Raw genomic sequence first — 12075 nt, forward strand, 5'->3', positions numbered from 1 at the left:
TATACAGTGTATTGTATTGACCATAGATTGTGCTTTGCACTGCAGTTTCTTTTGAAGCCTCTCTACATTTTTGTTTTGTTGGGTTTAGTAAATGCATGCATTTTGTTTCTTTTGCTGCAAAAATTCAATATAAAAAATCTCAGAGTAGTTTTATAGAATGTACAGTTTATGTAAAAAAGAAGACAGAGACAGAATTGCTGCAGTAAAGGCTCTATATGCAACAGGACATAACTGCAAGATAACAAAACTATGCATTGCAGCTGCCATTTATTGTGTAAAAATACAAAATATAAAAACAGAAAAAGCAACAAAATAATAAAAACAAAGAAAAGTCGTCTTCTAATCTACCATACAGGCATAAAGTCACTGTACAGTAACACATGGTAAAATTACTGTATATTTACACTTTGGAGTGAGAGGAGCCCTTATACAATAACCTACCTGTTGGTTTCTTGAAAAATCAATGGATGACACTGTGTCCCGGCTGAGATTTGGCTGTACTCGTTCACCAGCCTCACTGTATGATACCCAGTTGTTTATGACATGGTCTATGATAGTAGCTCTTATTTCATCAGGTAACTGCCAGGAAGCTCTGGCCCTTCTTTGAGCGCCACCATGCATTCTAACTAATCTCTCTATACATTGTTCTTATCCAGGCATTCCTCACCCTTGGCCTTATCCCACTCATCTCCCTTGTCCTGGTACTCATCTTCCTCTCCCTCGTGTAGGCATTTTTCTTACTTTCTTTTTGTTGCACCATATTGTTCCTTTTCCACACAAGATCAGCCCAAAGAGGTCCCTTTTTTACCATACACCATATGGTAATGCTATTGAAATAACCTCAACACCAGAGTGTGCTTCCTAGATGGGAATCAGCTGTGATTGATCTATTTGTATAACTTAAATCAGCTGTTTCTCAGTAGCAGTGGAATAAAATACAGGGGATTTATATATATATATATATATATATATATATATATATATATATATATATACACACACACACACACACACATATATATATATATACACATATATATACACACACACACATACACAGTGAGAGAACTAAGTATTGGATGATCAATCAATCAAGACTAATCAAGACGATTAGTCAATGACCTGACTTGAATCCATTTGAACAAGATTTAAAAACAATATGTTTAGAAGAATGGGCGAAAATCACACCTGAATACTACGGCCGATTAATTTATTCATACAGGAAGCATCTTGAAGCTGTCTTTACAAACAATGGCTTCTACACTAGTATTAAATACATTTCAGTTAACGTGGTCAATACTTTTTTTTTCCTGTGCCATTCCACTTTATTACACATAACTTTATTTATGGACTTTAATGTTTTGAGTTCTTTATATTTCAAAATTATTGAGTTAATACTGATATCTGGTGAAAATTCCATGTGAATAGCCAAATTGGAAATATATTTACTGAAAAAAATGTTGATGCATCCAATACTTATTTCTCCCACTGTATATATCTGCACCCACATTAGAAATTATGAACATTATTATAACATTATGTCCTCTGAGAGGTGCTCTTTATCTACTTACACAACATCTATCCAACATGTTGAGGTTAAAATGATTGAGAGGGGACTGATGTCCTCCTGGGATTTCCTAAAATATTTTCAACATTGTTTAAAAACTAAGACATTACAGATCTATTATATCAGTGTCTTAATAAACCAGGCTGCATGATACACACTGTTTGAATTAGTAAGTAAATAGTAGTAGCTCTTATTTTCTGTGAATGTGTTCATGTATTTACATTAGCAGGAAATATAGTAAGACTTTAGTTCTATTGCACCTTTGTGAAAGCCTAAACACTATTATGCAAAACAAACTCCCTATAAAATATTAGCTATGTTCTCAGGCTCTAATAATTATAATTTTATAATTATTTGCCAACAATTGCTAAATAAATCAAAAATTATAAATAAATAGAAATAAATGTATTATTTATTTAGGGCAGAAACATCATGCGTTTTATCTGTACATTTTATTTCTACATTTAATGTTGTGGAACATTCACATTATTCATGGTATTTCCTTCTGATGTTCAAATGTGTATTCAAATGTGTATGAATTTGCAGGAACAGAAACAATGTGGTGGGAAATGTTGGTTCGAATTTAGCCTATTACCCAAAAACATTTAAAATTCAACTTAGAAGCCAATACTCACATCTACCTCTGAGACCAGTTGGAGATAGAAAAAATACACCAGCCGTGAGTGAGAAGAAGCAAGGGTCCAGCTTTATTGTTTCATTCCACCACACGAGATCCACACCGATGAGAATTCTCAGAAGTGATCCCCATATCCTGAGCTTAAGCTCCAGTATTTATACTGTATTTACACACTAGATAACCCATAGGTTTCCAGAAAAGGCCTATTTCACTTACCCATAGAATTGAAACCAGGGGTTTTAATTTACACATAAAATCAGAACCCAGGCATTTCCAACAACCCAGGAAACAAAAACCCAGAGTTTCTAGTTACCTAGGTTGTCAAAAACCAGGATTCCCATTTACCTAGGTTGTCAAAAACCAGGATTCTCATTTACCTAGGTTGTCAAAAACCAGGATTCTCAATTCCCTAGGTTAAAAAAATGACGTAAGCAAGACGACTAAACAACCGGGAGGGACCTTGGTCTTATCGTTATCTCGAGGGGGGGGGCAGCCACCCTTATAACTGGCTTTCTTCATGGTTCTCTAAAAATTAAGGCTTTCCTTGCGAGACGAGAATCTTCACCATCTGAATCATGAGTAAGTTATATTTTCCTTTTTTTCCTGTATTTCTCGTTTATAATTTATTTTCATATTTGCACTATATTTCTTAGTTTATATATATTTATACTACTTGAAAAGCGGTTTACTGTACTTCCAACTTCTTAATATCATTACAGTTCTACTGTCCTGCATATCCTACTATTCTGTTTTTTATAGAGTTTCTCTATTACTATAAGATATTATTAAAGTTATTCATGTGTGTTTATGTATGTTGTGTCTACTTGCCCGCCCTTGACTGCACGAGTGTGTGTGTGTGTTTTTAGCACTCCTCAGCTCGTACACTTCTTTTTGACTTTTTTTGACTATTACTGCTCTTAAATTGCTTGTAATTCCAATCTGTCAATGTCCGCCTAATCCCGCTTCTATGTGTCTAGGTGCCTGTTTTTCCTTCTTCTCCCTTATGTTTATTTTATGACATTTTTTATCCACAACAGAATTAGTTAGATTTTTTGAATAAATTACATTGTAAGAAAAGTAAAAACAGCCATCCGTTATACTTAAGTCACAGGAGCGGTTGGGCAGATATGAAGATTGTGGGACCTGCAAATGACCAGAAACTTTAACATGGCAGTGTATTGGGTGATCATGTGATGCTGCCTGACGTGTTTGCTGTATCATCCTCGTTTGTGTCACTGTGGTTTAAAGGACTGGTATTTTTATATTGTGGGAAATTTTAGAAAATGTCTTAATCAAGTCCAAACAAAAATATACAGGGAAGTGGGCAAGAGATTAAAAATCAGTCCCACACACACCTCTAGTATGAGTGCTAACCTCCTTATAGAGGTAACAGTAACTCTGTCTCATCCCACCACCCTATCATTGCTTATTTTCCTGTAACAGTACCACTGCTGTGTTTTATTCCTTACTCAATGTAGTTATTTTCTGGTGTGCTTCTGATTTCTTAAAGCATAAAAACAAACACACTGATAGATATATTCGACACAAAATAGACATGCCACAATGATCCAAATTATATCTTTAAAATGTCAGATTAAACATGTTTGAGCGATGGGGAGGTTTTCTCATATAGAAAAATCTCTCAAATGTACTCCACAATAAGGTGTCTTTATGCAAATGTCCTTCCCGATTATATATTTAAGCAACAAAGCTTTTACTTATTCTGCTTCAACATACACCATGATCTCTACATCCCTACTGCTGCTGCCAGCCGTACACTAAGTGTTTTTTTACTTTTGCCATATAATACAGTTTTAGGTATTCAGTTTTTTTTCATTTTACAACATTAAAATAACTTTTCATGAGCTGATCCAGACCGAATCCACAGTATTAACCCCTGGTCAGTCAATGACTCTGACCTGTAAAGTCTCTGGATATTCATTAACTGATAGCAGCTACTGTATAAACTGGATACGACAACCTGCAGGAAAAGCTCTGGAGTGGATCAGAGTTATATGTAGTGACGGTAGCACTTACTATAGTGAGAAACTGAAAAGCAGGTTTCAGGTTTCCAGAGACACGTCCAGCAGCACAATAACATTAACAGGGCAAAACATGCAGACTGAAGACACAGCTGTGTATTACTGCGCTCATCAACCACAGTGAGACAGATCAACAACATCCCTGTACAAAAACACCTCATAGAATGTACATTATTACAGAATGTCCAGAAGTACAACACTTATCTATCCAAGTCTAACTAAAAATTATCCCAGAAATATCCCAAAGAAAAAAAAGTGTATCAAATTACTTATTGTACTATAATAACAATAAATGTGCAGCATATATTGTGTGAGATATCACCATGTGTTTTCCTCCACAGATGTGCATGGTGTTGAACTGACTCAGCCTGCTTCCATGACAGTCCAGCCAGGCCAGAGTCTCTCCATCAACTGCAAGGTTTCATATTCAGTTACCAGCTATACTACATTTTGGATCAGACATCCTGCATGAAAAGCTCTGTATTAATAAGAACAATTCACTTGACAATTTTGTTGTATTTAAAGACACTTCCAGTAACACTGTGAACTTACCAGTTCTTAGTTATTAAGAATATATTATCATTTTAGCTGTTTCAAATAAAATGCATCAGGATGTCTATTAATATTATATGTTAATTAATATAATATGTTTCATATTAATATAATATGTTAATTAATATTCCACTTGCTTCACATGTTTGAAAGCAGTTTTGATTTTCAAATAATTGAATTCAAATGGCACTCAGAATAATTGGCTTTTAAATTCAATTTTAATTCTGATCCAAAAATATATATTGTTTTTTGATGACTAATTACCTAAAGAGAGGTATTAGAGGAATAAAACACTTCAGGACATGCTACTGTAGAAAAACATGCTCATGAAAGGAGGTAAGAATAACACCGATTCAAGTGAGGATGCATCACATCACCCTGCCCTTGATTATTTTCCTATAACTGCATGCCCCCAAGTGTTTTATTCTTTACTGAATCTGTCACTGAGCTCCTCTGCTTCTGTTGTGTTTTAGCTAAAGGTGTTCATGTCTTTCATCAGAAATGTGCAACAGCTGTTTACTCTCAATACAGGACCCAGTTACTGTTGTTTTATGCCTTGAGATGTTAGTCTGTGTAAACTAAACAATCTCTAACTGCTCACTAACACACATTCAGCTTCTCTCTCCTCATAGACTGCAGTGACTCACCATCATCTCACTCACATTAAACAATTACACTACTCTGCAAACGTAATAATAAATAAATAAACTCTAAATGTTATCAATTATACATCATTCACAAAGCTTTTACAACAGACAAGTTGTTGGCATGAGCTCCTGATTGAATGAGTCAGTGATGATTTGTGACCTGAATTATTTCTGGAACTATATTATTTATTTTTTTTATTTTAAAACCTGGATTATACAAACAGCTGATAAAGGATTGGACACATTTGTGTTCGGTGATTAACAGTGATCATAAAACTTGTTCTTATGGGTGTTACAGTGATACACAGTGATGCACTAAAAGGACATGCTATCTAATGAGTAAAGAGCAGTTATGGACTTGACAGCATGAAATACAGCTGGAGTTTTACAGTAAGCTTTTTCTCTTCGTGGCTATTCCTCTGTGAATCCTTTTTAAGTCTCTAGTGGGCATGCCATGCAAATTATATCCTGTGTTTGAACCATTTATTCTGATACACATTCAGCTCAACATCATACCATCAGTTTCTGTTCATTTACAGCAACAGTGATCATTTAAATTATTTGAGATGGGAGTAGGCAGAGTTTTGAGTTACTTTGCTCTAGCAATGTTCATTCAATGTTAGTATTATCATTTATTTTATATTTAAAATATAATATCGTTTTACTTCTTTCTTTTTAACTGCAGCACCAATCTATGTGTATTCTTGTATTTCAGATTCCTGCACTCAGACACTAATCGAGTCCGATTCAGTGAACATCAAACCTGATCAGTCTCATAAACTGACCTGCACAGCCTCTGGATTGGACTTTAGTAACTACTGGATGGCTTGGATCAGACAGACACCTGGAAAAGGGCTGGAATTTGTTGCAATTATAAGATATGACAGTGGTAGCACATATTAATGAAGTTAATGGCCGCTTCACCATCTCCAGAGAAAACAGTAAGAAGCAGGTGTATCTGCACATGAACAGCGTGAGGACAGAAGACACCGCAGTGTATTACTGCGCCCGTGACCCACACTGATACTTCTCCTTAGTCGTCAGTGCAAAAACACATGCGTGCTATAGTCACATGACAAGCTCATATTTTCATAAATAGTGTATTCATGGAGGTCAAAGAAACAAAACTTTTTTGTCTGCTGTGTGACTGACATATATAAAAACCATGATGAACTTTCCTTTACTTTCACTCTATCTGTTGTTACCCAGATGTGGATGGGTTTCCTTCTGAGTCACCTTCACCTTACCACCGTTGTCACCGCCTTGCTCAATTGGGATAAATTCATACATTTAAAATCTGTATCCCATGTTTATATATTTCTGTAAAGCTGCTTTGAGACAATGACCACTTTAAAAAGTAAATACAATATACAAATAAAATTTAATTGAATGTTACCACATGCTGACTTTTACTGCATGTGGCTTGTTGTGAATGTTGCCTGGACATTTATACTGCTGTAATCACTTAAGTCAGGTCTGAATATATGCAATATTGTGTGTGTGTGTATATATATATATATATATATATATATATATATATATATATATATATATAAACACAACAGTCTAATAGAAATCTTTTGGTAAAAGCCTAATATTGAGGTTTTTTGACTTTCTTCGATGCTTCCAAGTGTCTGTGTAATGAGCTCCAGCCAGTATAAAAGTTCTCTCTACATGAACTTTTAAACATAACAATATTTCACTGTGTGACAGCGTGAGAACTAAGGAAGCAGGTGCACAGAGATAGGAAACAGAGCTTAATGCAATAACACTCACACATCACACATCTGGGTTTATAAAATAAAAATAAAATACTCACTCATTATATAAAATACTAATTCATTATGCTCAAATAAGCAAGTTTCTTGGATTTGTATCAAATTTCCTATGAGACAAGTGTGTGTTGATTTGGGCATCTAGTGTCCATGTGGAATGAGGTTTAGATTAATTTACAGAACTCAATTTATGGTACATATCCAGTCTTTAATATACAAAACAACTGAATCACCGAAGAACATTTCCATTTGTGAATTATTAAAACCTGTAGAAGACAGTAACCAGCAGGCTGTCTTGACTGGACCAGCATAACAATATGCAAATGCATATGCAAAACTTCCCCACTTCCAACTACATATAGAGAAAAATCAGCCTTGGTCACTGTGGGCTCTGGAGAATTTAACACTGATCTTAGTTTAACAATGTTCCTTCCATTTCTGCTGCTGCTGGCAGCTTCATCCTGTGGATTTCACTTCAGTAATGAACTCAGAGATGCTAGCAGTTATTACAGTTATAACCCACTGTACATACATTTGTGACTGAAATTGTGACATCTCCTTTTTTCAGATGTGGGATGTGCAGTAGAACTCACTCAGGTCACCTCAGTGATGTTAAAGCCAGGAGATTCTTTAACCCTCAGCTGTAAAGTATCCGGCTAAGTATAACAGCTACGCCACAGCTTGGATTCGACAACCTGCAGGAAAAACTCTGGAATGGATAAACTACATTTGGGGTGGTGGAACTATTCATCATAAAGATTCTCTAAAAAGCAAGTTCAGTATTTCTAAAGACGGCTCCAGCAGCACGGTGACTCTGAGAGGATAGAATCTGCAGACAGAAGACACAGATGTGTATTACTGCACCCGCTACACACACTGATGCTTCTACTTAGGGATCAATACAAAGACACATGCATGATCGTCACACACTGAGCTTATATATTCATCATCAGGTGTATTAGATCTAAGGAACATTGAGACTAATACTGAACTCTATAAATTTCCTCTATGCTAAGAAGAACATCTGGAATAAGGAACATTTCCTGAAATCTCACCTCTGTAAAATAAGGAGACTGATGGGAGTTTCTGAATTTTAGCAAGTTTCACCATATCAGCACATATTACACACATTTTTAAAAATCTGTTTATGTGGAACGTCCACCATGCAATGCATATGTAAGTTGTTATTATGGAATGATAAACTATTACAGTAAGCTAATTAATATAAACCTGTGATTTGCCTTTCTAAAACTGTCAGACCTGCTGTTATAGAAAATTAATCAACACCTTCTGACTAATCAGACTCAGGAATTCAGCAGCACTGTGATATAAGTGTATTTAGTCACTTTAAATAAACTTTTAGGAAGCTTCTTTATTTTGGATTTAAATGACATTAGAGAAGCACACTTCACAGAGAGTGAAGAACAAACTACATCATAAAGACCGGGTTATAAATGACTTAATTTCCCACTGATACTGTATCTGAGTGCTTTCTCTCTTTAAAACTGGTGATACAAATACTCCAATTTGGAATACTTTCGTAATTTGTATTGCTGCTCCATGTGAGAAGTTTTTATCGACAGCAAGAACATTTCGATCTTTTTCTTTAAAATTCCTCATTCTATTTCTAGATATTTTGAAAACAGGACTTTTGTGCCTCTAGAGGGCAGTCTGTGCAAACTCAACCATCTCAGTCTGTTGCTATCTGCACATTTAGGCAATCTCTCTCTTCACATTCTGCTATGACTGCATCCAGCATCATGACTCTCAGAATAAACAGAATTATATACTTAGCAAAAAAAAAAAAAAAAAAAACTTTTTCAGGAGGCTGTATTTTAAAGATAATGTTGTACAATCCAAATAAGCTTTACAGATCTTTATTGTAAAAGGTTTTAACAATGTTTTTCATCCTTTTTCAATATACCATAAACATTTATTGCACATGCACCTGTGTAACAGTCTGTAAAGGGTCATGAAACCTCCCTCTTTCAGCTCAAGTCTACCTCTCAATGTTTGTTCTCAATGAACAAAACACTGGTGTGGATGGCGTTCATCTACACTGATTGCAGTGATGGTGGTAGTTAATCTTTTGAAGGGAGAACAGAAATCACCAGAGATAATTCCAACAGCGTGGTGTATCTGAAACTCTCTGGTGTGACAGCAGAGGACACAGCTGTGTATTACTGCGCATGGGAAACAGAGTAGCAGAAATATGAGGAAACACTGTACAAAAACATTAGTGGCACTGCTGATTCATTTCATCTGCTGAAAACACTTTTAGAGCCCACTACACTCTTCTGTTTGGATTAGAGATCCTTAATAAACAATATTTCCTCATTTAGTTTTGATGATAGATAAGAAATGTCACATGAATGATTTTGAACAAGGATTTAGCTCAATTAAAATAACGCTAATTAAGGAATTAAACACTTGGGGTGTGCTGTTATAGGAAATCATCTAACGGTGTAATGTGATGCGTTCCGATGTGAAGTGGACTTACTGTTACCACCCTGAATTTACCATCATGTTTTCCAGTAACAGCACATCCCAAAGTGGGTTATTTCTCTCATAACACAGAAATTTTAAAATGCTAACTTTTTATTTTTATTTTTAACACTTTATACATTTTATCTATTAATAGGCTAATTACATTTACTATTGTGGAACATCTGTGAAACAAGTTAGTTCCCGTTATCACTTATTAAATAGAAGTTATAAACAGTTGTTCCCTCTCCTGTCTCTGTTTTTGTCATGTCCACGCCGTTTCGGAACTGCAATTCCCAGAATGCACTGCCGCCTACAAATATGGCAGAAGCAGACTACAACTCCCAACTCCGGCACGCTCTCAGGCTCCAGAGTACTAATGACTGTCACCTGTTTCCAATCACACACACACACACACACACACACACACACACACACACACACACATAAATACATACATACATATCACCCTTTAAAAGAGAGCTTCGTTCACAAACAAATTGCGAAGTAATGCTTTGTTGTTCTCGCTCTGGCTTATCAAGCCGTTGTCTATTTTGCTGTTCTTGTTTTTAATACTTTGTCTCTTCTCTGCTGCCCTGTTTGCTGATCACCTGACCCTTTGCCTGCCTTGACCTTGATTCTGCCTACTGTTTTGGATTTGTGTAGTGGACCTTGTGTGTTATTAAACTGATTCAACTGCACTTACACTTGTCTCAGCCTCTCCATCGTGACACTCTTGCCTCACTCTCAAAATTAATAAGAAAATAAAATGCAACTTGTCATGTTGCTGAGAAACTGCAAAGTGCAAAGTCCTCTGTCCTAAAGAATTTTCTGTGTCAGAAAACTTACTGAAATTGGAGACTCCATCCATAAATGTTACTTGTCACATTACATAGGCTAAAACCTCATCAAATCTGTGGTCCATTCACACATAAGGCCAGATATCACAGTAAATAAAATTCACAAGCTTATCTTAGCAGCAGTGTTACTTTTAAGATTTAAAACTATTTCAGTCAATAAGGAAGCTTAATAAATTACCTAAATTCATTCATTTACTCATCTTCAGTAATTGATTTTTTTCTGGTGGTGACTCTACTAAATCTCTAATAGATATTAAATACAAAAAGGACACGATATACAATATTAGTTATAACACAGCACTGTAGAATTCTCAATACTGATTAATCGGAAGGTGTGGATTAATTTTCTATAATAGCAGCTCTGACAGTAGTTCCTGGCTGCAAGGCAAGTCGCAGGTTTATATTAATGCACTCATTCTAGCATGGTAATGGATCAACAATATCATGCCACCCTGAGGCATGAATTCATTTAATTTGTATAGACACATTTATGCATCAAGAGAATATGAAAAAAAAAGTCACATACGTTAATAACATATATTGGTTCAGATATGCATGATTGCATCAAATTTACTCTAATATAAGGAGTGTCTATGCAAATGTCCTTCCCTGTTATATATTTAAGCAATGAAGACCAAGAGCTTTTACTTATTCTGCTTCAACACACACCATGATCTCTACATCTCTACTGCTGATGCTGCTGGCAGCCGTACACCGTAAGTGTTTTTACATCTGTCATATAATACAGTTTTGGTTACTTATAGCTTTTTGCTTTTATAACATTAAAATAACTTTTCTTTAACAGGTGTTCACTGTGTTGAGCTGATCCAGCCCGGATCCACAGTATTAACCCCTGGTCAGTCAATGACTCTGACCTGTAAAGTGTCTGGATATTCATTAACTGATAGCAGCTACTGTACAGGCTGGATACGACAACCTGCAGGAAAAGCTCTAGAGTGGGTAGGACGTATATGTAGTAGCGGTGGCACTGACTACAGTGAGAAACTGAAAAACAAGTTTCAGATTTCCAGAGATATGTCCAGCAGCACAGTAACATTAACAGGGCAGAACATGCAGACTGAAGACACAGCTGTGTATTACTGCGCTCGTTACCCACAGTGAGACAGATCAACAACATCCATGTGCAAAAACACCCCATACAAAGGCCTATTAGTCCACAAGTACAACTATAAAATCTAATGAGACAAATCACAACATAGAGTTTAAAGTTATTTTTAAACGTTTATAATGTCGATTTTAAACCATATTACTAATATAATAATGCTACATCTCTAAGATTGCTGCACATTATGCCTGGGGCGTAGATTTGCATATGGACGGTAGGAACATGTCCATACCATTATTTTGGGAGGGTAGAATTGTCCCTACCAATATTTGTGGGAACACGTTCGCATTATCTTTGGAGTGAAGTTATGAAAATTCCATAGCATACTTTCCCAGAAGCTCCAGGATTTAGGCATGCTAGCATTTGATTGGCTGAAAGGGAGGGG

General features: G+C 35.8%; 1 protein-coding gene, 1 pseudogene and 1 gene segment (V, D, J or C); all 3 read left to right on the forward strand.

Moving 5' to 3' along the window:
• The window catches only part of LOC108277513 (uncharacterized), a 262355-nt gene that overhangs the window by 25591 nt on the left and 224689 nt on the right, over positions 1–12075 (forward strand). The window lies entirely within an intron of this gene.
• Positions 5849–6945, forward strand: LOC108278139 (Ig heavy chain V region 914-like; annotated as a pseudogene).
• LOC108277946 (Ig heavy chain V region PJ14-like) lies at positions 11235–11686 on the forward strand. The segment is given in 2 exon segments: positions 11235–11280; positions 11370–11686. Coding segments are annotated over 2 exon segments (363 nt in total).

Source organism: Ictalurus punctatus, chromosome 2, assembly GCF_001660625.3.
Source record: "Ictalurus punctatus breed USDA103 chromosome 2, Coco_2.0, whole genome shotgun sequence".
Classification (NCBI taxonomy): Eukaryota; Metazoa; Chordata; class Actinopteri; order Siluriformes; family Ictaluridae; genus Ictalurus; species Ictalurus punctatus.